Source organism: Ornithorhynchus anatinus, chromosome 9, assembly GCF_004115215.2.
Source record: "Ornithorhynchus anatinus isolate Pmale09 chromosome 9, mOrnAna1.pri.v4, whole genome shotgun sequence".
Taxonomy (NCBI): Eukaryota; Metazoa; Chordata; class Mammalia; order Monotremata; family Ornithorhynchidae; genus Ornithorhynchus; species Ornithorhynchus anatinus.
The window spans coordinates 15,230,493-15,257,348 of NC_041736.1; the positions used below are offsets into that span (position 1 = coordinate 15,230,493).

The 26,856-nt window shown below is 41.0% G+C and overlaps 1 protein-coding gene across 2 annotated transcripts in view; it reads left to right on the forward strand.

Annotated features, from left to right (window-relative positions):
* Positions 1–26,856, forward strand: part of CERS6 (ceramide synthase 6) — a 195,089-nt gene that overhangs the window by 42,784 nt on the left and 125,449 nt on the right. For both annotated transcript variants that reach the window (XM_007671332.3, XM_029071823.2), the window contains exons 2-3: positions 15,437–15,542; positions 19,431–19,561. In XM_007671332.3, coding sequence (XP_007669522.2) covers positions 15,437–15,542; positions 19,431–19,561 — 237 coding nt within the window. The remainder of the gene's footprint in view (positions 1–15,436; positions 15,543–19,430; positions 19,562–26,856) is intronic.

Here is a 26,856-nt window from a genome sequence, read left to right on the forward strand (position 1 = left end):
CTCATCTGTAAAATGGAGATTGACTGTGAGCCTCACGTGGGACAGGGACTCTGTCCAATCGGATCAGCTTGCATCTACCCCAAAACTTAGTACAGTGCCTGGGACATAATAAACACTTAAATACACTAAAAATAATAATAATCATTATTATTAGTGTTATAAAATAAGGAGGGGAAGAAGAGACTATGAAATCCATTGTCAGCAACAGGCAAGGAGAGAGAAGAATCTTGAAGCTGTAAACAGTCGTGCAGTTGTAATAATTTTCCATTCTGCTTGTATGTAGGTGTTAAGGAGGTTATGACCAGTTGTTAATATTTGGGAATATTTGTAGTGCTTCCCATGGGAAGCTACTTCATTTAACACTCTATTTGCAGGGAACACTTAAAAACCCTAACCTTGGTATGACAGTAATCATACTTTCAAATCACTTAGATAATAATAATGAACATTAAAGGCTAAATGTCTTTACATATATTATGAAGGAGAGTAAATTCAGATGTTTTTATCTATTTCCAATATGGGTGCTGATCATTCAGTTCAGAGGTTGTGTGATAATCTAGCCCATTTCCTTCCTGGGGAATGCAGGAAAGCTGTGAGGGGGCCCTGTCAGCTCAAAAGACAGATTTGGCCGTTTTGGCTGCAATTCACACCGCTCCATTTTACTGTGGAGCAGGTACCAGTGTCGCCTTCAAGAACTTTATCAGCTTTCAAAATGGTGGATCAGCCTCAAGGACCCCCATTATACAGAAGAGAAGCTGACCGTCGAGGCTAATTCTGTCCCATTTGAGTAGTGACAGTGTCTCAATTTATCCCAAGGTGGATCACTGCTGTGAAGGAAGGATGCACTTTTCTCAGTCAGTCTATCAAATGTAATTAACAGTTGAGAGGAGCATCCTGTATAAATGGGGCAAATGGACTCATCCAGTGTGGCTTCAAAGGCAGCTTGGAGTGCCAGGCTTAAAAGGTGGTTTCAGGTTGCTTTATATCACAGCTCAAGTTTTATTCACCAAGTCCAGACCATTTGCTTGTGATAATTCTTTCTATATCTGGGTCCCTTAACTAGATTTCCTTAAAATTGTGGTTGAAACTTCATCTTTCAGGTGATATTTCATTGGGCAATCAGCCAGGTGTGCGTAGTGTCATCCTGGCAGTGTGCCTGCACAGGAACACCCTTAGCTAGGGTTGAAAATTGTATTCACTTTAACCATACTATTAGTGTATACCCAGTTGCCAAGGTCCTCCTCATGTCTAGATAGGACCTGGTCCTACTGACTTAGTATAACTTTTAAGAAGGATATTATCTGCCGATTGCATATAGTATAAACAGTGCTAATGGTCGATTTATTTGTACTTAAAATTGAAAACTTCAGGTGCATTCCCACCAGATTTTTGAATATGAAGATTTTGCCAAATTGAGTATTTTTTTAAAAAAAATTATTCTTTTCAGAAACAGACCTTGAAATAATATGGCCAGGGAATAGACAGGGAACATGTCTGCTAATTCCATTGCATTGTACTCTCCCAAATGCTTAGAGCAGTGTTCTGCACAGAGTGAATGCTCAGTAATATGATTGAAAGAAATGTTAGTATTAAATTATAGTGGTAAAAATATCCACTGAATTGCTTGAAACTGATTTTTTGTTATTATAAGTGAATAACTTTGTGATGGATAGTGCATTCAGTAATTCTTGAGCAAAAATCTATAGAATTCATAAGCATTTTAAACCCATTGCTTTTACTAAGCTTTCTTTCCAAAACCACCTTCCCTCCTTGGTTTCTAAAACAGTCAGACATTTCCAAATGGGAACTCCTGAAATTAAATTATTTGACATGCCAAAAAAAAAACCCCTAAGTCATTTGAGTAATGAGAACACAAGGGCTGAAAAGAAATTCCTCCTATGTCTGCTTTGTTAAGGAATTCTGATAGATGATGTTCATTTGTTTGTTGGCAGACATCGCATTTAACATAATATTGCATGGCATTCTAATGCCATCACTTACCATTCCCTGATAGTATTTTGCCCTTTGGAGGGAAATAGATTAGTACAGAGGAAAAAATCTCGAGTGTATTCTAGTCCAGAAGTATAGTTCACTTTTGTTCACATCAGGAGTACAAATTTGTTTTTTGCATAAAAATACTCCACATAAATTAGAAAGTGCTTTATACACCACAGGTGTTTCTTTTGCACACTTCAGTTTGATAGGGCTCTGCACTTCAGCTCTTCTTTGTTATCTCTTAAAACTACTTCTGCTTATGTTCTGTTTAATGTCCCTGTAGGTGTGATTGGTGGTATCTGGACAGCAGTCCCAAGCATTACTTTAACTCGGCAATGTATACAGAATGCAGAGAGTGAGCCCGAAGTGACATTAACAAATGCGAAGTAATAACAGCAATAATATTTTCAAACCAAGATGGCTGCATGTGTGTGTGTGTGAGAGAGAGAAATAGAAATGCAGCCTGTTCAGGCAGTATGTGTCCTTGTGCTTGTTGCAAAGACAGGGTGGAGAGATCAGAGGAAATCATGTAAAACTAATGGAAATTGAAAAGAATTCATCCCACTGCTTGAGACTACCCTGGAGAGTTTTCAAGGTCAAGGAGTAGAAAGATCACTTGTTTCCAACTAGAGACATAGAAAGGTCTAAATTAAAAATTGAACAGCCTTCAGAAATCTTCAGGCCATAAGAAGCAGTACTGAGCTTATTGGCTGCAAATGGAAATATGATTTTGTCATTTCTTTGAAGCAGCCTTTTCAAGTAAAAAATGAAGCTTCCACAAAGAAGATGCTCTGTTCCCTGGATCCATCCATCTTTATAGGCACAAACCTATTTCAATTTGTCTATTAGGTTCATGATTTTATGCAGGCCTCAATTGTTTTTTTAAAATAAAAGTATTTTGAATAATATTCCAAAGTTTATTTTTAATGAATTAGAGAAGGCAATTTAGACATTTGGTAGGCCACTCTAGGAAAATAGTTTTTCAGGAGTGAGGAAGAGTATTTGTTTTTGAACAGTATGGAAATAATTGTCTTGACATGCCAGGAAGCTGCAAAACTAGATTTTCAGAGTTTGTGTGTTGTGATTGTTGGAGAAATGACCTGATCTGGGAAACAGGAGATCTGGGTTTGAAGCCAGCCCTCTTGGATTAGCTGTTTTGTTTTGTATTTATATTATTACATTCTCTTTTCCTTGATTTCTACTGCTAACACTTTTTCCCTTTACCATGTCACTAGTTCATTGAGCATAAAAGAAATGCTGTATGGTCCTTGAAAGAACGGTGGGTTGTGCAGCATATGAATTTATGATGAACATTTGTAACTGTAGATCCATTTGCTGGAAAAGACAGTAAATTGAACAGGGAGCAATTTCTCAGTGTATGTTACCTCATCTCTAAAATGAGGGTTAAGACTGGGAAGAAAGACTGTGAACTCAATGTGAAACATGGACTGTGTTCAATTTGATTAGCTTGAATTTACCCCAAGGCTTAGTACAATGCTGGTTACATAGTAAATGCTTAGCAATTACCATTTTTTAAAAAATCCACTTTCCCAATCTCAGTACCATCAATTGATTGAGGCCTGAAGCCTATTTTCTTCTTACGAAGTCACTGTTTTACTTTAGGTTCTGGTCATTGTTATTTTGAGTACTCATTTTTTTAGCAGTTTGGTACTTTGCTTGGTTTCAAATGCTACTGGGGAGGGAGTAGAATAGCTGATCTGTGCAAAAGAGAGCAGATTCAGTTGGGCTATGGGTCTTTAAAATAAATTGGCAGGCCTGGAACAGGTGCCTCTTGTCCGAAGACAAAGACATTTCACCTTAGAGCACCTGGTAACCCCACAGGAGAGGTCAGGAACAGCTCCCAGGGGAATTTCTCTGATGGGGAAAAATTGAGGAAAATCAGAACTCCTCAGGTGAAAAAGAATAAGATGAAAGTGACTGGGATCCCTCCATTTCCCATAATGCGTTGATTGGTGCCTGTGAATCATAAGGCAGACTCTGTTGGCATACTGCGGTGAGGTAGCATAATGGGTCCATAGGACCTCTAGTCTCTAAGCTCATTTTAGACAGGGAACGTATCTACCAACTCTTTTGTATTGTATTCTCCCAAGCTCCTAGTACAGTGTTCTGCACATAGTAAGTGCTTGATAAATACTATTAACTGATTGCTTGCTCTGCACACAGTAAGCATGCATTCATGGCTTCATTTCCAAGGGTACACACTTTCTGCTTTGGAAAGGCCCCAAATGGGTAGAGTAGCAAGTTAGGCCTTCACTATGGGAAGATCCATTGACCCTGTTACTTTCCAATTTGTTGCTTTACACCATGTATTTACCTGAAGGCTTACAGGCCTGACAGGCCCAGTTTTAAATCTGCTGGGTTCCTGGACAGACGAAGCTCAGGAGGAGCTCAAACCCAAAGTTGCTGCCTTTCCTCTGGCCATTTTAGACTGCAGATGTGGTTGCGGCAGAAATTGTAAACCCTTCAAGGTGGGGACCATGCCTCTTAAACCTATTATACCTTCTCAAAGGCTTAGTTCAGAGCCCGGTGTAGAGAAGACTCATCAAATACCATTGATGGATAGGTTTTTACAATGAAGAGGAAGAAGGCATAATGAGTTTGGGGCTACTCCATCAACCACAGGTGGTCCCCTAGAAATTAGGGGGCCTCTTGCTGGATGACAAAGTTTCTTGTGAATGAAGGGAGCTCAAGCAGGGGCTCTCTGGTCCTGAAACCTTTTTTAGGCATTAACAAAAAATGTCCATCCTGACTGATCGCTCATGTGACAGGCCTAAACTCCATTTAGTAGATCATTTTATGGTTTAATACATGGTAAGACCTTTATGTGAAAGACACTCTGTACTTTGTCTTTCCCTCATTTGATGGGGCTACGGCATCATTTGTTAAATGTAGATTTGAATGCCTCTAACGAAAGTCTATATCACAGGATTATGAGCATCAATGCCAGTATTTCTAGTTAATGCTGGCTTTTAATGATGTAACTTTTGAGGATTAGTTGTCTTAAGTCAATAGGGGCTAAAGCAATTAATATGGATGAGAAATGGCCTGTGCCAGTATATAAGCCCCTCATCAAGAGAGCATTTAAGTCTTTCAAAACTTCATAGAACATTGCCACCTTATAAAATACTTATTTAATGGTTGCAGGACACAATATTCTAGGTTTGAATTTATTACAGTCAGCTAGGGAAACAAGCCCCTTGAGGACAAGGACCATGACTTTTTACTTCATCTGTAAAATCTCAAGCACTACCATCTCAAATGCTCTGCATACACTGAAGCATTTAAATATCACTGATTGATCTATTCGGGAGAGGTAAAAGACAATCATTATGCATGAGAGACAGGCAGAGAGAGCCTGACTGAATGGGTATTGTCATAGCATGTGTAGGTAGGCTTGCTATTTAAGCTCTTGCCAGCCAAAAGAAACTCCTAGTTCTCTGAGCATATCACACTATTAAACATGTCAGGCCTAAAGGAGGTTCAGATAGTTGTGACGCTGTGTAATGTGGAGAACTAACTGACAGGATCATCTCTTACTGTACTTCAGATATCACCAAAGCTAGATTGTCTTCCATTACTGCAGAATTCCAGAGGCATATAGGCCAACATTCACCTCTAGCCCCAAAATATACATTCCCACCATCACCACTTAGGTGTATATGGGTGTTTGAGTGAATGTTCAAATATCTGTTCTGGTTACACTATTTCTTTGTGACTTCTCTGTTAGATGGCATGCTCCTTGTTGGCAGGGAATATGTCTTGTGTTTCTTTAATAGTAGTAATGATAATACTTGTGTCTGTTAAGCATTTACTTTGTGCTATGTACTAAGTGCTAGGGTAGATACAAGATAGGTTGGATGCAATTCCAGTCCCATGTAACTCTGGAAAAAAAGAAGTGAGTTGGAGTTACCAGAAGATAATAGCTAGACTTAAGGAGGAACTGTTTGGTCAGATAGATGGACTTTTAAGCACCAGGACAAGATAGGCAACTGTTTTGGATACAGTCCAGTCTAGAGGCAAGGGACTGGAGAAATTGACCATTAGTAGTTCCTAATAACTCTGTGACTCAAGATTATCTCCATGTCTTTCATGAGTACTTCCCATGAAACTGGCACCTCTCCATTTCCACAAACTGGGAAGCATTGAGGAAAATTCTACTTGGAACAAGCATTTTTTTTTTCCAATTTTTGTGAAATAGTAAAAGCATCTTTAAAGGAAATCAGAATACTTTACATAAGCAATTCTTCAATGTAAGGTATAGCTATTATTTCATTAGGAAGATATAAAAATTGAAATACTGAAGAGCACCCATAATTGCTCACAGACCTGGCTGACATCCACTGATCTCTGCTGCATCTTTTTATTTTACATTCTGTGTTGCACTTTCCTAATGCAGTAAATTATTATCTGAGAAGCATTACCTCTGTCCTTAGTTGAGTAGGCAGAAAAATAGCTGTGACACTCCTAATCAACCAGGAGATCTTACTGAAAGAAAAAAAACCAAGATTGTGAAAGCCCATGTGAAAGGAAATCTTGAAATAATTTTATTAACTCACATGTTTATCTGGTTTCATATCTCTTGATGCTGTAGTCAGCTGAGATTGTGTTCCTTTGTGTACCTGACAAGGTGGGGAAAGGTTATCTCTCTCCTTTTCATTTTTATTCCACCCACCACATTCTTTTTTTTCCCCTCTGCCTCGATTCATAATGGGTTCTTTTGCCTGAAGGGTTTTGTAGAATAATCTAGAGTACTGATTGACATTCACATTGCTATCCTTGGTAGATTCATCACTTGTTAGATTTTTGGCTAGTACTTGGGAAAATAAAAAAGGATGTGCTTTTTAAAAATGTCATTTTGGCATTTGCACTTAGATTTTCTCCCTGGGTCTAGGACATTTCTGCCTCTTCCGTTTCTCCGTCTGACTCTCTCTCTCTCAGGTTGTTCGTGGTCATTTCCCACAGGTTATTGGTCAGAAAGGTGAGTATCTAGGGTAGCCTCATGCTAGGTTCAGGAAACCTGGTTCTTAAGAAATAGTCAGTGGCGTGCGGAATTTTTATTGACCTTATTTCTATCTGCCCCTTCTTAACTGAACTGGCTTTGTCCCTCTGCTCCTCCCCTATGTAGGCCATGTCTTCAGGTGTATCTGTATGCCGCTGAATTCAGACACCCATGCCTCATTTCCTCAATAGAACTAGTTTACTGGGTACTCCTAAGAAGAAAATTCTTCAATCAATCAATCAATCAATCAATTAATCATATTTATTGAGCACTTACTGTGTACAGAGCAGTGTACTAAGCACTTGGGAGAGTACAGTATAACAGACACTTCCCCTACCCACAACACACAGAGGGGGAGACAGACATGAATATAAATTAATTACCGATATGTATATAATGCAGGGGACTGAGGGAAGGGTGAATAAAGGGAACAAACCTAAGTGAGAGGGTGATGCAGAAGGGAGAGGGAGGCGTTACCAAATTGTACTTTCCAAGTGATTAGTATAGTGCTCTGCACACAGTAAGTGCTCAAAAAATACGATTGAATGAATGAAGAGGAAATGAGGACTTAATCAGGCAAGGCCTCTTGGAGGAGATGTTCCTTCAGTAAGGCTTTGAAGAGGGAAGGGTAATTGTCAGTCAAATGTGAAGAGGGAGGGCATTCTAGGCCAGCGGCAGGATCTGGGCAAGAGGTTGGTGGCAAAACAGACAAGATCGAATACAGTGAGTAGGTTAGCTTTAGGGGAGCAAAGTGTGCATGCTGGGTTGTAGTAGGAGAGTAGCACGGTGAAGCGAGTGCTTTAAAGCTGATGGTATGGAAAGAAAGATTGGATGCCCATTGGAACCCCTGAGGACTGACTCCTTTTGGGCCCAGGCTGTTTCAAGGGATGTCTGCCCAGACAAAAGAAACTTGGGAAATACTCATTTATGAATCTCCTGCTGCTGGAGTTTTGGCATGGCTCTTGGGACCCTCGAGTGACTCACTACCCTGTCTGTCCTGAGAACATGGGAAAATCTACCTGGCAGTGAAATCATGTTCTATCTCCTTACCACCTGGTAGGGAGGAAGGGGTGTTCTGTTGCTTTTTTTCCATTTTTGGCTGAGAGATTCCCTCCACCTTTGGCTGTCCCCAGTTCTTAAATGACCTGTTGGTTAGCCACTGACCTTTATGTGACATAGCTCAAAAAAAATCAAGCAAATTAAGAGAATGTTTATCAAAGTTTCACATCCTCTAGCTCTCAATGCTGCCCTCCTTGATTAACTTGTAACGTTTTAGGAAGGACATACATTGTAGTTAGAAAAGATTCAGAGAAGGACCATCAATATGTAGAGCAGCTTCCCGATGAAGTCAGCCTGAAAAGATTAGGACTCTTCAGTCTGAAGAAGCTGAGAAAAGACAGTACTGAAGCCTATCAATGACCAATGGCCTATGTAATGAGTTCAAGCTAAGAATTCTGCTTGAGTGGTTGAGATCGGCCCCTAGGATGATCCTGAGTGTGCCTGGTTGTTTCTCAGCTGTCTCTTCACTTTGGCTGTGTAGATGACCATTTATTTGCTTAGTATTTGTGTGACATGAGATGTGGCTCCTTTTGGTGCTTGAGAGAGAAATTTAGCTGTGTGCTCCACAATGTCCAGATGGAATTGATTTGCTATTTTGTAATTCACTTTGGCAGCTATAGTCCCTCTCTTTTTCTGTTTGTGAATTACAGCAGCTATTTTCAAAACATGGTCTCTGCCTCGTCAGCTTGAGACTGGAAGAAATAGTACTACCGATCCCTGTCTTTGATCTTCCATGGAATGGGTTTGCAGCAATTCCTCCTTAAATTCATTCATTGTTGTCTTTATTGAGCGCTTACTGTATGCAAAACACTGTACTAAGCACTTGGAAAGTACAGTTCGGCAATAGATACTGTCCCTACCCAACAGCCACTCACAGTCTAGAAGATAACAGCTAAACTGGCCTTGTAGTTAGGCTTCCTAGTATATAGAAGTTTTACAGGCTTTCCTGCACACATTAGTGTCCCTGAAGAGAAGCATTACCGGTGATTTAGTTTTCTATTTTGATGCAAAAATTCCATCTCACCTGGTTTCTTTCAAGTCCTGGCCTAGATCCAGGGCTTGAAAGAAACTAAGTGAGATGGAATTTGGTAATGGATATGGCTGAATTCCACTACTGAATAGTCCATTCTCTCTTGTGTGCAAATAGTGGGGGCCTAATGGGAAAGATCTTGTTAAGAGCCAGAGAAATGCCATACTGAGCCAGACCAGTTTGCCATCCAACCCTGTATTCTGTTTCTGACTGTCACCAAATGATACTTGGAGGAACAGTGTGATTGTTCATTATGGTCTGTGAACATGTTTAACAACTCTGTTGTATTGTACTGTATTGTGCTAAGTACGAGCACCTGGGGTGGGGGTTGGGGGGGGGGGTTCACACTCAGTAGACACTCGATGAATATCATTCATTAACAATCAATTATGCCTCTCACCCATGAATTTATCCAGTTTACTGATATATTCAGCCTGCGTCACTTCCTCCTTACCCATTCCACTGCTTACTATTTGCCTGGTGGAGAAGTGTTTTCTTTAAGTGATTTTGAACTAATCACCATCATGCTTCGAAGGGGGCCCCATCATCCTGGTTTGGTGACATTTAGTGAAAAATTCCTTGTCGGCACTATCCGTGTCTTTCAAAATTTGATAGGCTTCAGTACTGTCTTTTCTCAGCTTCTTCAGACTGAAGAGTCCTAATCTTTTCAGGCTGACTTCATCGGGAAGCTCCTCTACATATTGATGGTCCTTCTCTGAATCTTTTCTAACTACATTGTACGTCCTTCCTAAAACGTTACAAGTTAAATCAAGGAGGGCAGCATTGAGAGCTAGAGGATGTGAAACTTTGATAAACATTCTCTTAATTTGCTTGATTTTTTTTTGAGCTATGTCACATAAAGGTCAGTGGCTAACCAACAGGTCATTAAAGAACTGGGGACAGCCAAAGGTGGAGGGAATCTCTCAGCCAAAAATGGAAAAAAAGCAACAGAACACCCCTTCCTCCCTACCAGGTGGTAAGGAGATAGAACATGATTTCACTGCCAGGTAGATTTTCCCATGTTCTCAGGACAGACAGGGTAGTGAGTCACTCGAAGGTCCCAAGAGCCATGCCAAAACTCCAGCAGCAGGAGATTCATAGATAGTTTCAGGATTTGGGATCGCCAGCAAAACTTGAGAAGCATAATGACCTAGTTGAAAAAAGCACGTGCTTGGGTGTCAGAGGACCTAGTTTCTAAACCCAATTCTGTCACGACTTGTTCATCCCAAGCTCTTAGTACAGTGCTCTGCACATAGTAAGCGCTCAATAAATACTATTGAATGAATGAATGAACTTGTCTGTGTGATTTTGGGCAAGTCACTTAACTCCTCTTTGCCTCGGTTTCCTCATCTGCAAAATGGGGATTCAATACCTCTTCTCCCTCCTACTTAACTGAGCATCCCATATGGACCTGATTATCTACCCTCACTTAAATGCCACAATTATTATTAATTATTAAAACCTGCTTGAGCTATGACTCCAATCTTAGTCTTCATCTGATTCTTTATGAATGCAAGTTTTGACTAACATGTGAGGGCACAGTCAAAATTTGGTGAGATGATTTTTAAAAATTTGATTATTAAAGGGTGGCAGCATTTGAGTTTTGAAGAGAGAATCATCAAAGCTTTAAAAGTAAACATTTTGTTTTAGTAACATTTTTTCTCTTATCCATTGTTTTGTTAGTCTTTCAGAGGATGGATTTTAACTTCATCTTTGTGAATGGGTTTCATTTTTGAATCAGCCTGCAAACAATCCTTCTCATCACTGAGCTAGCCACTGTAACTTTAGTTCCCCTAATTGTTAGTTGCTTTGCTCACCAAGTGAAAATATGAGCTAGAAATTCCACTGCAGATTTTCCTTCTATTTCTTTTAAAGTGTTGCTAAAGATCATCTGGTTCCACTAATTAGCCTAGAGTTTATTTTGGGAAAATTAAAAACAGTTATCAAAGAAATATTCTGTATCCAGAAGTACAACAAGATGCTTGGAGAAACCTGGTGATGGTTACCGAGAAACCTGGTGATGGTTACCCTCCTTGACACCCATTCTCTTGTTTGGAGATATACATTCAGCACCCCTAACTTTCCTTGCTGAGTCCATAATTTTCCTTGTAGTAAGACTGGATCTCTGAAGTATTTAAGCAGCCAGACATCCTGCGGAAACAAATTCTACATGCTTACTTATTATCCATTTAATGGAATGTTTCTGTTATTATTTGTTTCTGGGTTTTTTTTTAAAAAGTATTTGTTAAGCGCTTACTATGTGCCAGGACTATACTAAGAACTGGGGCAAATGCAAACTAATCAGGTTGGTCACATTCCCTGTCCCACATAGAGCTCACAGTCTTAATCTCTGCTTTACAGATGAGGTAATTAAGGCACAGATAAGTGAAATGACTGGTCTGCTGAATGACTTTGGCCAAGAGACAGAGCCAGCATTAGAACCCAGGTCCTCTGACTTCCAAATCCATGTTCTTTCCACTTGGCCACACTGCTATTGTTTTAAATCGTTGTCCTCTTGTCCCGCTGTGGGTTTAGCTAACAATTCTATGTTCACTTTGTCCACACCCTTGCTGATTCTGTATCCTTCAGACATGTCCTGTCTTTGCTTTTTTACTTTATGGACACCAGAGCCCTGATCTTTTCAGTCTGTCCTCCTATAGACACTTCTCCATCCCCCTGATTAACTTGGAGGCTCCCATCTGTACCTGATCAATAGCAGTCAATCAAACTTCTATTTTTTTTTTATCCAACTCAATCAAGTTCTTTCTAAGACATAGGGAGCAATACCACACAGGCAGGAAGTGTAGCAATGCTTTGCCGCTGCGGCTGCTGCTGCTGCTTGCTGTGACTCTAGGGAGTGAATTTCTAGGGAGTGGCACTGCTGAAACAGCTTCCAGTTTTGTGTTGAATCTGTGTCAAGCACTGCCATGGGACATTTACACTTTTAAGAGTTTCAGCAGGACATTGAACTGAGGTACTTTAAACTCTACTTGGTTTCCAGTTGGGTTTTTAAAGTGCAACTATCCCCTTCCTCAGGATGGCAGGTAAAGATCACAAGAAGCTGTAGCCCAGATCGATAGCCACAACATACTAATTGTCCTGTGTTTTTTCCATCATGGGCCAATTCCCCTTAACTTGGACAGACTCGTTCCGATCCCAGAGAATCCCATGACAATCTCCTGACCGTAGTTAACTCCCATCTAATTTAGTTCTCAGGATATGTCAGTACTTCTCTTTCCTGTCTTCAATTCATGATTTGAAGACCTGGACAAGAGCTTATCCTGCTTATCAGGATAACAGATCAGCCAATTAATTGATCATTTTTATTGTGAACAAACTGCCCTGGTTTCCCTCTGTCTCCTTTGCTCGGCCCTTTGGGCTTCATATGTTCTGAGCTGTAAGACCCAGCAGGTTATAAAGGATTAGATCATGAGCAAGGTGGGGTTTTTGGTTAAAAGCAGTGCCCCACTGGAGGAGAGTTCTCAAGTCAGACCTGGGAGGAGGAGGAAGATCTCAAATGCTCCCTGTGAGCCCCTCTTCTGCTCTTTCCCTCAAACCTGCCCCTACCCCCAGAATACAGTGGTATTCCGAACAAAATGGATTCCAGGATGTCTGTCCTGAATCAGAAGCCCAGTGGAAGGCATTGTGGGCTATTGGAAAGATCACAGGGCTGAGAGTTAGGAGACCTGGATTTGAGTCCTGGCTCTGCCCCTGGCTAGTGGGTGATCGTGGGTAAGTCACTGGCTCTCTGGACCTCAGTTTCCTCTCCTGTATGGTGAGGAGAAGATCCTGGCTGTACTTCCCTCTGGATAGATTATTGATTGCAAATCATTTTGGGAAAAATGGAAACCCTCTACCAATGCAAGCTATTATTACTTTGATCCTTTGGGGGCCAGTGAAGGAAGCATATTGCCCTCCTTTTTGAGTTTATAAGACCCTACCCAGTGTCATTCCTGGCCCTCACCCACAGCCCAAATGGCCTAGGACTTGGCCACCGCCTAGGTCAGCAGAGCAGTTAATGTTGGTATTTGTTAAGCGCTTACTATGTGCCGAGCACTGTTCTAAGCGCTGGGGTAGACACAGGGGAATCAGGTTGTCCCACGTGGGGCTCACAGTCTTAATCCCCATTTTACAGATGAGGGAACTGAGGCGCAGAGAAGTGAAGTGACTTGCCCAAAGTCACACAGCTGACAAGTAGCACTTGGAGGAACCATGTGGGAATCACCTGCCAGCTATTGATTTCTTTATATTAATGTCTGTCTCATGCTCTAGACTGTAAACTCCTTGTGGGCAGGGAATGTGCCTACCAATTCTGTTATTATTGTACTCTCCCAAGCACTTAGTACAGTGTTCTGCACACAGTAAGCATTAAATAAATACCATTGATTGATTGAGCAAAGGACCAGAAGCAAAAGACAGAATCCCTGACCTAAAAGAGCTTACACTCTAACAGGTAATGTAGGCTTATAACCTAAAGGGTTACATCTGATGCACAAATATTCTTAGACTGGATGTACAAAAACTGCAAACAGTCTCTATAAAGATTAAAGACAAGTTATGGCTATCTGGCATTCAGTGGTAGAGACAGTGGGTGGGCAACAAAATGGAGTGGTGAGGGGTCAAAGCATTCATGCTGCTATGGCGAAGACAGATCAGTCAACGAGTCGAGGCACTTCTCTGTTATACACAAGAAGCTGCAAGATTGGAAACTGCTTGGAAACTAACTGGATATATATTTCACGTCAGAGCTTCTCACCTAGAACCCTAGTCATAGTACATACAGTACATTGCTGATGGCCAGATGTCTCGCTTTGGTACTATCCTGAGAAACAGATTTATGGGGCTGTCATGACTCATAGCAATATGATATTGATGGAAATTGGGCTTAAACTCTTGCATCTATGTTGCTGTCATGTGTTTTTTACCCTATGGGTCTCAGGCCATTGGGAGTGAAAACAGAAATTACTAAAGAGTGTATGTGTATACTTCTTATTTATATAGACAGCAATTTATGTTCATTTTTTGATTGCCAAAGTGATACAGCTGGCTGTTTTGATGCTTTATATTTTCTGCTTAGTTTTTATTTGCTTCCTTGAACAGGCATGACAGGGTTTTGTATGTCATGCATTTTGTTTTCTCTCTCTAAGATTATCTGTCCAGGATTCCTCAATTGTGTGGAATATAATCGAGTGACTTTATCTCTGATTTATCCATGATCTCGTGGAATGAGTGTTGATGATCTCCTTTAAAGCAGTTAACTGGCAAGCACTGCACCGGGGTTTGAAGGCATTCTAAGAATAAATCTACAGGTTTGGAGAGTAACTCAGTGTTTCCCAAAAACATTTTCAAATGAAAGTATTTTCCATCCTATAGGTTTTTAAATGTTTATTCATTAACCTATTATTTTAATTGAAGCAGGTTTTAAGGCTGGGAACTGAACACTTCATTGTTTTCTTTTCTAAGTCAAACTTAAAGTCTTGTGGAAAGACCATGGGCCTATGAGTTAGGGAATCTGACTCTCTGCAACCGTACTACATCTGAGAATCTGAGAAGCTTTACCATTTGTCTGCTGTGTAACCTTGGTCAAGCCACTTAGCTCCTTTGTCTGCAAAATGAGGATTCAATACCTGTTCTTCCTCATGAGCCTAATATAGGTCCTGATGATCATGTATCTACTTCAGTGTTGGCATATAGCAAGTGTTTAGCAAATACCATGATTATTATTGATAACAAATAATGGAATTTATTAAGCACTTACTATGTGCCAGGCACTGTACTAGGCACTGGAGTGGATACAAGCAAATTGAGTCACACACAGTCCCTGTCCCATGTGGGGCTCTCACAGTCTCACTTTCCATTTTACAATGAGGTAATTGAGGAACCCAAGGCCACACAACAGCTAAGTGGCAGAGCCAGATTTAGAACCTATGACCTTCTGACTTCCAGGCTCGTGTCCTATCCACTATGCCATGCCACTTCTCATTTTAATTATTAATATAGGATTGCATGCATCCTTTTCCTTTGCTCTTCTTTATTTTGGCTATATGTAAAGTACTGGAGGAAAAGTGAGGGAAGAGAGAGGGATATCTTAAATCTAATTTATGGAAGACCCTCTCAAACTAACCTGCTTTCTGTGACTTGGTTTCATCTCTTGCTGCCTACATCTTGCTCAAGCCCTCCATGCCCAGAGGCCATGGAGATGAAATGGAGTGGGATGGAATATTACAGTGCACTGCACACAGTTCAGTAAATACCACTGATTGAATAATTTGCATTGATAATGGACACATAAAAAAAGATAACAGCTGATGGCTTTGCTTTTTCTTTTGCAGGTTTATAGCCAAACCTTGTGCCTTAGGCCTTAATATCCAGGCCAATGGACCACAGAAAGCCCAGCCCAACGCCATTCTGGAAAAGGTCTTTACTGCCATTACTAAGGTAATATAGTCATCCTCCCTACTGTTATGACACCACTGAAGATACACAGCCTAAAATACATTAAGGATATGTCAATAAATTCTGCCCTTCGGTGGTTTAGTGCTTGCTCTAGAAAGTTGAATAAACATTAATTGTTAGAGCTCCTGGACTATCTGAAAATGAAGTTCAAGGACATGAACTTGTGCTTTCTTCCTTAAAAAAAAAAAAAAGCTCCCTACTTTCCCTGAAAAGTTTCTCTGCCTATTTCCTGCAGTACTAAAAGGCACAGGAAAGGTCTACGTAGACTTATTCCCTCTGAAATGACAGGTTTATATAAGAAAAAGTTTGGAATTTCCTGCAGGAGTACCCAAGTTTGGAAAGTTTGGAGTGTGGTTATTAATGATCTCCTTTCAAGCAAGTGAACTGAAAAGCACTGTGCAAGGGGGTTGGAAGGCATCCTAGGAATTAATCTAGAAGCATGTGGTTGAACTCAAGCAGTTATTTCTCAAAAAATATTTTCCAATGACTTAAAAGCTCTTTCTATATCTTCTGGATATTTTCTCATTAACCTGCTGTTTCAATCAAAGCAACTTTGAAGACTTGAGTAGATAAGAGGCCATGAGAGCGGAATTGGAAAAAAAACCCAGAAAAACTAACACAAGAATAGGGCTGATAAAGAGTGAATGTAGTAAGGTTGAAGAAAACTGAACAAGGGGGCAAGAGAAGAAGAAACTACATACCAGGAATCAGAATGTCAGAGGTGGGGAAAATGGGCAAGGGAATAAAACCTGTCCCACTTTCATTAGGGAGTTGATTGGGAGGCTTATTGATCCTTTGAGGAGTCACTTGCAACACTGCTTTCCATTCCTGCCCAGAGTCAGTATCAGATGGAGTTACTCAGAGAATGATGCTCCTGTGGCACAAGGTGGCCATTTTGCTTTAACTGAGCAAACTCACCTTAAGGAATAATTGGTCCTGCTCTGCTCTGAAATCAGATGGCACTGCTCTGAAATTCTGAAATGAGAGCCATTCACAAGAAGCGTGATTCACTTGCTCAGTATAAAAAAAAATCATTATCTCCAAGTGATTTCCAGTTCACAATCCCTTATTTTATTTTTTTCTTAATTTTCTCAGACTTGACTACTACATTGCCTATTGATAATCACTAGTTGGTATTTGTATCAGATGACAATTTTTACCTTAGGCAGCTGTTAAAACCATTTTTTCTTTAGCAGAAGGCTTATTAACTATGTTAATAACTCATAAAAAGTCATATTAAGGACTGAGGGCTTGCCAACTTCTTAGTTTTGCAAAGGCTATTTTTCTGGAGGACTAAGATTTCAGACTTCTAAAATCTCTAACAAGGAAGAAAAGCATGAATTAAAGAATCTATTTTCTTAAGCAGGTTTTTGCATGCAAGTGATCTGCCTAAAGGATGTCTTTATAGCTGAGCAATCAACCCTTATAGTCTCCAAGTTTTATAGAATAGAAAGCTAATGCTCAACCTGCATTTCAAACAGCGAATCAGATGGGCCCACAACATAAATCTTTCAGGAAAAAACCCAAATTTGTTGAAAGAGAATTATTACTTATTTTAAAATGTGATCACCACACATTGGAATTAGTTTATGGGAGGTTTTATATGTGCATTGACAATATTCTATTCCAAATGGCTAAAAATGTATTTTCTGCACACATTTACCCCTAGAGGGGTAATGCAAAGGGCATTTTTATTTCCCTGGCCTTGTTTTTGTGGCAGTTACTAGAATAATTTCTAAAGTAAGGTAATGAACAGGTATCCCAGCCAATTTTGCTGCTCTAAAGTGTATCTGCTCCAATTAATTTTACTGATCGTGTTGCTTATAGTTGCCAACATGACTTCCTTTGAAGATGTCACCTGTTCATTATAAAACAAAAGTCTCATGTTGTAGATATTGCAGTGAGCTGTCCAAGAATTATTTACATGTCAATTTTGTAAGATAAAACACAAACAGGCCAGAAAGGGTGGGAATGTGAAGGGAAGGAAACAGGTCTGGAGACCTTAGAGAGACTCCATGATTGCTCTTGTGGGCAGGGAACATGTCTACCAATTCTTTTGCATTGTACTCTCCCAAGCTGTTTAAGTACAGACCTCTGCTCACAGAAAGCATTCAGTAAGTACTGATGATGATGACGATAGGAACCACTTTGGGGCATTAACTGCCCTGGTGCAGTGTCAAAAATGAAAAGAGAAGCCTGGCTCTCAGGGTTTGGATGGTTAGGGAGGGTGGCGGTGGGGAGGGGGAGAGTTGCTGATCGATAGGAAAGAGGAAAGGGAAAAACTGCCTCTGTGTCCTTTTCTTCTCTCCCCACGTCTTTCACTCAGGATTTCATTATCAGATCACAGATCCACGGTTGCCCTTTTCATTGAAGCCCTGGGAGAAAATTTTTAGATGAATCTGCATTAATCATATTATCACTGTTCTTGCCATTAATGTTGCAGATAGGTGCTAAGGAGGAAATCAGTTGGGACTTTCTTTAAAAAAGAGAAAGAAATATAATCCCTCAGGGAAATAAGGAAAGAACTGCCTCTCCTAGAACAGTGCTTGGCACATAGTAAGCACTTAACAAATACCATCATTATCATCATTCTTCCACTTTTGTCTTTTTTTAAAAATAGTATTTAAGTTTTGCTTTATACCAGATACTGTACCAAACTCTGGGATAGATACAAGCTAATCAGGTTGGACACAGTCCACAACTTACATGGGGTTCACATTTTAATCCCTGTTTTACAGATAAGGTTCACATTTTAATTCCTGTTTTACAGATAAGGTGACTGAGGCACAGGCAAGTTAAACAACATGCCCAAGGTCACACAGCAGACAAGTAGCGCAGCAGGAATTAGAACCCAGGTCCTCTGACTCCCAGGCCCATACTTTTTCCACTAGGTCATGCTGCTTCTGAATCATTTCTTTTCTTTCCCCTTATCCTCCTTCCATTGCCTCTCCAAATCCCTGGATGGATTCGCTGGGCTGGAACATATGATTTCAGCTGATGTTTAGATGAGCGATGCATCTTCCTTGGCAAAAATAGTGCCCTGCTCCATAGGGAAATGTTTCCATACAACTGTGGCACTTAGGAAAGTCAAATATATAACAGTCAAATTCCTTCTCCAGAAGGATTTTTGGTTTTCTCTCTCTCCAGGGCCAGGTCCCTCTGATCTTGGCGGGGACTGGGAACCATGAGCTTGGTTTTCAGGTTATCTGGGCATTTCTATTATTTGTACTCTGCCTTCCACTGTTATCATAAATTTATAACCAAGAGTTGTGTAGAAAAGATTGTTGACTGAGGGAGGTGGAAGAATTGAGAGACTCTCCCCCTTATCATACTGTACTGCTCTGAGACTCCTCCCTTCCAAAAGTGCAGTTGAGCTGGGTCACCCTGTGACCATGTTTTTTCAAATGGTTTTTGAAGAGCAGAGTTGGTGTGGGGGTCACTGGACCACATGTGACAACTTGGGAAGCATCCATTTTCTTCACTCAGGGACTTTGCTGCTTTTTTCCATCCCCTGCTGCCCAGCCCCTCTCCCAAATCCCTCCTACCCAGTTTAATTATTCATTAACACATCTCCTGGGTAATGGCTCAGGAGCTTTCCCCTCGGGCCATTTTCATCTTGCTGAACAGTCAGTGGGTGGCATTTGTTGAGGGCTTATTATGTGCAGTGCACTGTACTAAGTGTTTGGGGAGTACAAAAAACAGAGTTGGTAAGACACATTCCCTGCACACACACAAGGAACGGTAGCCTAGAGCATTTCCCTGAGCAGCATGGAAAACAATGTAACCAGTAGGCCATAGCATACTTCAAGGTGCCCCTTTATCCTCTGGAGCAGAACTGCTCTCCTAATCCTGCTGTGCTTTGTTTTCTAGCATCCAGATGAAAAACGACTGGAAGGGCTCTCAAAGCAGCTAGACTGGGACATTCGCAGCATCCAGCGTTGGTTTCGACAAAGGCGGAACCAGGAGAAACCCAGCACCCTTACAAGATTCTGTGAGAGCATGTAAGGAGCAATTCTCTTCCTATGGGGCCCTGACTGTTGTCTTGAGGGGGCATTTTTAAGATGATCTTCTTGTCCCTGTCCAGAATTCTCTTTCATTTTATTCTTCTAAAGTAAAAAGTAGTAAGTTCTGTTGCCGATTTGCACATTCCAAGCGCTTAGTACAGTGCTCTACACATAGTAAGCGCTCAATGAATACTATTGAATGAATAAGTATCTGCAAATCATAGCATCCTGTCCGAAAGTAAAAAGTGAAGAAAAAAGCCAGAGGCTAGATAGAGTAAAAAGACTGGAAGAGCAGTTTGAAAACCTTGGGAATCCAAGCTTGCAATTTATGCTTTGGAAAATAGTTCTTTAGTCTATCTTTGATAAAATGGAGTTAGTATCTACTTGTGCATGATGGGTTCCTGAGGGAAAAGTTTCGGATGCTGGATGGGATATTTTTAACTTTGAGGGTCGACATCAAGGGAAAGCAAATTCATGTGACTCTAAGAAAGATGAAATATTGGTCTGATCCAGTAATTTCTCTTCTTATGTCTTTGGGAGCACAGTAGAATGAAAGACATTTTCTCCCTTAAACATGTGGATCTTGAATTGCAGCAGGAACTATTTAAATAAGATATTAGGAAGAACTTCCTGACTGAAACCGTTATGAGAACAGAGGATTCATAACCCAGGGAGGTTATAGATCCTCTAGTTTTTAAGAATCAGTAACTCAGTTATCTTTCTGGGTTGAATGGAAAGTGTCCTGCTTGGAAGGTGGTGGACTAAAAGACCCGTCCCTCCCAAACTCAATCATGTCTATAGGCATTAGTATAGAAAGCATGGAAAAAGCATTATGCTTTCAGACAGTTTCCTAGCAAGTGATAGCTATACATCAATGATCTGTCCTCTATGAGCCTCCATTTGCTGAGGTCCTTGTTCTGGTATTCCTGGCACTGGGCATTTTAAAGCAGAGTGTTGTCAGGTTCAACATGGGCTAAGGTTGGAGCCCTTCCTTTTTGATCAAGCAGCCCTGCATGAGAGTGGGATGCCGCAATTAAAATCTCTAATCGAAATTCATTTTAAGGGAAAAGGAGTCAAAGGCAGGAACAGGTGAAGGAAGGGCCTTAAGACCCAGGGAGAAATTTTAAAAGGTCAGAACCATTGAAAAGATGTTAGGATCCTTTGGGGCTTTTTGCAGAATTTTTTAAAGAACCATCTCAACGGAGATTTTGAAGTTGAGAGTTTAGAGGCAGAATATGCTGACTCAAGGACCCGAGAAACACAGCCTATTTCACACTCAGTCTGCTGAAGGGCACACTTAATGACGCAGCCATCCCTGGGAGTGTCATATTCATTCATTCAATAGTATTTATTGAGCGCTTACTATGTGCAGAGCACTGTACTAAGCGCTTGGGATGAACAAGTCGGCAACAGATAGAGACAGTCCCTGCCGTTTGACGGGCTTACAGTCTAATAGGGGGAGACGGACAGACGAGAACAGTGGCAATAAACAGAGTCATAGCAGTGAGAAGACTCGTATTAAGTAGCCGATCATATTTAAAGATGATAGAAATCCAGGTTGAAGATGGAACAGGGCTGGAGAGTTGGAGGAAGTGTATGAAATTGTTAGAGTGTAAAAATACCCTCAATGTCTGGTTGGGGAGTAGAAAGTGGAGTGAGAATGAACCATGGATAGTTAGTACTTAGTGCCTGATACATTAATAATGTAAGGAAGTCCAAAGACATCAGAGAATTACTAGCAATTGGATTAGTGCCCAATACTTATTATGGATAGAAGTTGGTCCCAAAGCCAAAGTGTTAACTTCCCTGCTCCTGCCCCACAAGAAATTTCTTCAGGAAAACTACATTTCATCCTTCAGGGGTTTGGGAGTAGATTAATTCAATAGTATTTATTGAGTGCTTACTATGTACAGAGCACTATACTAAGCGCTTGGAATGTACAAATCGGCAACAGTTAGAGACAGTCCCTGCCCATTGACGGGCTTAGATGCAGAATATATGCCACAGAGTGTTTGTAAGCATCAGGCAGTCAGGCGCCTGGCTAGGAACTGGCATGTCCAATTTCTGGCATACCAATTTAATGCAAATGGACTTAGGAGAAGAAGCTGTTCATGGAGAAATGTGCTGAAGCGTTGACATGGTGCATTATTTTTTCTTCCTTTCTTCCCGCCTTGTGTCAATCACTTTCTGGCTTGTCAGATTGTATGCACATTCTTCCTGAAGTACTTACATCACTTTGGCAACAGAAAGAGAACTACTACATTTTCAAGGGGGTAAGGAGAGAAAAACTGAGGAATTTAGAAAAGCAAGAAAGTTACATGCAAACAGTTCCAAGGGATAATGAAGTAAAATGGGCTCAGTGGTAGTAAAAGGTGGTCAGGACCCTGAGACCTCTTGGAAATAAGGACATTGATGTTCTCCATTAGTGTGTGTTTTTTCTATTTCAGTAGCCTAGATGGGGGATATGGAGAGGCAGAGGCCATCTTGGGTAAAGTCCTTTTCATATTTAAATGTCTATAATAACCATGTTAGCAGACTTGTGCTTGAAGATCATTAACCCCCTGAATTAATGCTTTACAGGATTTTATTTATGCAAATTTCCTTAGATTTGCTCTTCCTTCTTCTTTCTACTCCTCTCCCTCTTCCCTCTGCCACCACTCATACAACTATTGAAATTTTGGAGCAAAGCTATAAGTCCCATATTTTCTTTTTGTGAAACAAAAAAACTCACTTCCTTAAATGGGCTGTAGTACCATTTAGAGATATCAAAGAAATCTCTTTTCTTTCTTCCAACCTTTCTTCCAAAATTTTGTGTGATCTTATTGTATTGTATCTATCCCAACATTTAGCACAGTGCTTGAGATATTAGTAAACACCTAAACAAATTTTATTACTAATAATAATATGGGGCCATACACTGTCTTGGGATTCCATTATAAGGCAGGAAGCCCTCTGTCCCAGGGAGGAGTATAATGTAGAGGAATTGACGTGGAAAGGAGAGGAGAGTAATCAGAATTACATAGCAAGACTAATGTTGGATTGATGTATCTAGTCTGTGGCATATCGAATGACTGTTGTGATTCAGAGACTACTCATTATCTGTTTTATACTGCAGTAATAACCAATCAGTGGCATATATTAAATGCTTAGTATGTGTAAAGCGCTTTCCTCTAGTAGTTAGGATATATCCATTTTGTGTCCTTACAACATGCCCTGGGCTGGGGGAGGTAGACATGTCCTGTTATATCAGCTTCTTTTCTGGTGGGGATGATGGAGAATCAGCAACCAATTTTATTGGCAGCTTAGTCCAAAAGGAGGCTAGTACCCTTTCCTGAGGTTGTTGAAGAGGACAGCACTGGGGATCCTGGCAGCTTATCACCTTCTTCTGTGAATAAAGTGGAACGAAACAAATTGGAATTGAGTCTTCCAAGCCAATATGTGCTGCTCTAAAGCAGGCAGTTGGGGAGGAGCTATCCTGCCTCAGCATGGAGGGATGCTTGAGGTGACTGGAGCCTAGCGAGGGAAATGTCAGAACTGAGACGGAAAGACCGAAAGTCGGTTTTCCATCTTCATATCAGGGAAATGGAATTTTCCTTGGGAGATCAGAAAGGGAGTTTGGAGAATGCTGCTCTCCTTTGGAAAGCTTCTGGAAGAGGGAATGCTTCATTATTTTCTTCTAGAGTTTCTTCCTCCTATTCTTGACACTTGACTCTTCCTCGTTCTTACAAAAGAAACCTATTTTAGATTGTCGAGAGTGAAGAGGTTTTGTTGATTGCTTTCGTGGAATTGGTTTGACTTGCATCTCTCCTTTTCCTGGTCAGCTTTCAGAGGGTCTGGCAGCATATCTGGAGTATTTAGTTTTCTGCTAGTTGGAAATCTCGTCTCAGATCAAAACTTAGAGGCCCCATCTCTTGCTGTTAAAGGGAGGCCAACAATTCCAAAATGTAGAAGACAATTTCAGCCTCGAATTGAAAGGATATGGGCAAATCCCAGGTGTGTTTGAGGTATATGGGTGGAAGTAGTTAATTGGGAAACTCTCTGAACACTGTAGGACCCTTCAACTAGGAGCTATGGTTAAGCTCAGGAACCTTCATTGAAAGTTCTAGTCTCTTCATTGCCAGCAGTCCTCCAACTTAGCCATTCTTATTATAGTTCAGAAATTACCTAATCACTATTCTTCACAACCTTTCCATTAAGTAAGCTAATGCTGTATTTATGGGTAAGGAAACTGGGTAGAGATGACTTGTATGGTATCATGAAGAAGGTCAAAGTCTGGGGAAAATGTTGGAATTTGAGCTTTTAGTTTCCCTATACTGAAGTCATCACTTAGCCTATTTATTGTTCTGTACTTCATTGCCAATCTGTCTTTTTAAAATAATGTGAAAAGAATTTGACACACTCATGTCTAAGCACTTTCTTTGCTGTAATTCATTCAGTCGTATTTATTGAGTGCTTACTGTGTGCAGAGCACTGAACTAAATGCTTGATGCTTGTGTTCAACTGTATCAAGGTAGAATTTTAGGCAGTATAGTCTCAACTAAAGGCTGCAACCCAACTCCTACCAAGAAGTATATGATATTAGTTTTTTACTTTATTTGCTAAGTGCTTACTACGTACCAGGCACTTGATTAGATATGAAGTAATCAGGTTGGACACAGTCCCTGTCTCACATCGAGCTAACAGTCTTAATCCCCATTTTACAGATGAGGTAATTGAGGCACAGAGAAATCAAGTGACAGCAGACAGGTGGTGGAGCTGGGATTGGAACCCAGGTCCTCTGACTCCCAGACCAGTGCTTTAGCCACTAGGCCACGCTGATTCTTTTAAACCCAAGTCTAGTTTGTAGAGTTTAAACTGTAGATCACTGCTTTGCCTGCTCATACATTCATCTACTGAAAGAGACAGAACAATACTTTGATTCTTTTTCTTCTTTGTCATTACTTATTGAGGACTCACTCTGTGCATAACAGATGTGGCCTGGTGCCATAGATTGAACAGGCACTCTCAGGTTGGTGAGTAGAGTCTTAGCTTGCAGTAGGTTCTGTTATATTCCCAAAAGAAACATTAGCACCCCTCGGCTTCTGCAGCCTGCCTTGATTAAATATCCAATGCCTGAGGGATGATCCTTGGACATGATGGATGTGAACACTTTGGCAAAAAGTCTCAAGTGTTTCCTAAGGGGCAGGACAGGCCCTGATTAGAGAAGTGGTGTGGCTCAGTAGAAAGCGCCCGGGCTTGGGAGTTAGAGGTCATGGGTTCTAATCCCGGCTCCACCACTTGTCAGCTGTGTGACTCTGGGCAAGTCACTTACCTTCTCTGTGCCTCAATTACCTCATCTGTAAAATGGGGATTAAGACTGTGAGCCTCATGCGGACAACCTGATCACCTTGTATCCCTCCCCTGTGCTTAGAACAGTGCTTCGCATATGGTAAGCGCTTAACAAATGCCATTATTATCATCATTATTATTTCTGCCAGACTTGAGTTCGGCTTAGGCAGGGCTTGTTGGCCCCAGGCTTCCCCTTTTCTTAGGTCTCCTACAGGCTAAGGGGCAGTAGTATCCAGCCAGTGTGCTAATACTGTACAAGGGAGAGAAAATGGCAGGTCTTCTGAAGACCCTGCAGTCTCCTATAGGCAAACTCCACAAGAAAGACTGTACAAGTCGGCTGTGTGACTGTGGGCAAGTCACTTAACTTCTCTGTGCCCCAGTTCCCTCATCTGTAAAATGGGGATTAAGACTGTGAGCCCCACGTGGGACAACCTGATTCCCCTATGTCTTCCCCAGCGCTTAGAACAGTGCTCGGCACATAGTAAGCGCTTAACAAATACCAACATTATTATTATTATTACAATGTGCCTCTCTCCATACATATATGATGCATGACCTTTTTCCTGTCTTTGTTCCCCTTCTGACCCCCACAGTTGGGAGAGGCAGGATCCCAATAGGGCAAACAAAGGTTCAGATTAATACAGGTCCCCAAGAACTCAGCTCAAGCTAGGTCAGGTCTGGATTTAAGCTGATGTAAGCATGGGCCAGCCAGGCCCCAAGGGTGTGGGTTGTGCCATGCTTTTCTCTGTTGTGTAAGTGAAAGTTGGAGTGTCCTGGCCTGCTCAGGTGCTATGGTGCTTTCTGCAGCTCCAGAAGGGAATGGGGACAAGATCTTTCCAAAGCCGCCTCAGGGTTTGTGACAAATCCTAACAGTACAGGGACTGGGGCAGAGATGATTATCTTGCACCGATCCCAGTGCTTAGCATGGTGCTTGTCTCAAAATGCTGAGTTAATATCGTAGCTAACTTAGTAACTAACCTCTCCTGAAGCAGGATTCGGGAACTGTGTAGCCAGATTGTCTTGTGTCTTTTCCCCAGGCCTCATACGGCCACAGTCTCGTAGGCACAATCCAAGAGACTGCAACTTCAAACCATGCTATTTTTTCTGGGCCAACTTTGGGGCCCAGATTTAAAAGATATTTAACTTTCAAAGGCAGAAGAGGCCAAATGACTTCCCTTATTTGGTAACTACTGCCAGTTTCCCAGTAAATTGTTCTGCCCTGTGAACATTTCTACACATTTTCATTAAGAATGGCATTTCATAAATTCAAGTACCACACAGTCTCTCCCATTGTAAGCAAACCTCTAGCCATTATACAGTCTGTATCTATGTATCTATCCCATTGCTTAGTATGGTCTTGGCACATAGTAATCACTTAATAAATACCACTATTATTATTATCACAGAGATGAAGGATATTCTCCCTGAAGGCTGATCCTACAATATTGGGCCTAAAGAAGAAGAAAAGAGGGTGTTCTCATCATCACCAGTAACGACTGGGCAATTTCTTTGTGTAGGACCCAGTCCTATACACTTGGAAACTTAGAACATACAAGTCTCTCTTCCTGGGTATTTTTTTTTCTCTTTAAAGAAAATATAAGCAAGTCTGGAACGATATTATCGATGAGAGCTTTACATTTTCCCTGGCTTAACTTTTCACCTATTGTGCTCTAAGCAGGATGGTCACTCTCTTCAGGGTTTTAGGGTTCTGTCCTGCAGCCTCTCCACCTTGTCTTCTTCAGTGGTGGTAGCAGGAATGCCTGCCACTGCTATGGTTCAGGTAGCCTTTCAGCTTCGGAAATAAATTATTCAGCTTTGATGGTAACTTGTAGGTAACTCCATCAGTGACCCAGAAGGGACAGTTCTAGTGTGACCTGATGGTTGCATTTGCTGCTGGCCTTCAGCTGTTTTTACTACCTAGCTACTACTCCCGCCTGTTACTGCTTAATAATAATAATAATAAT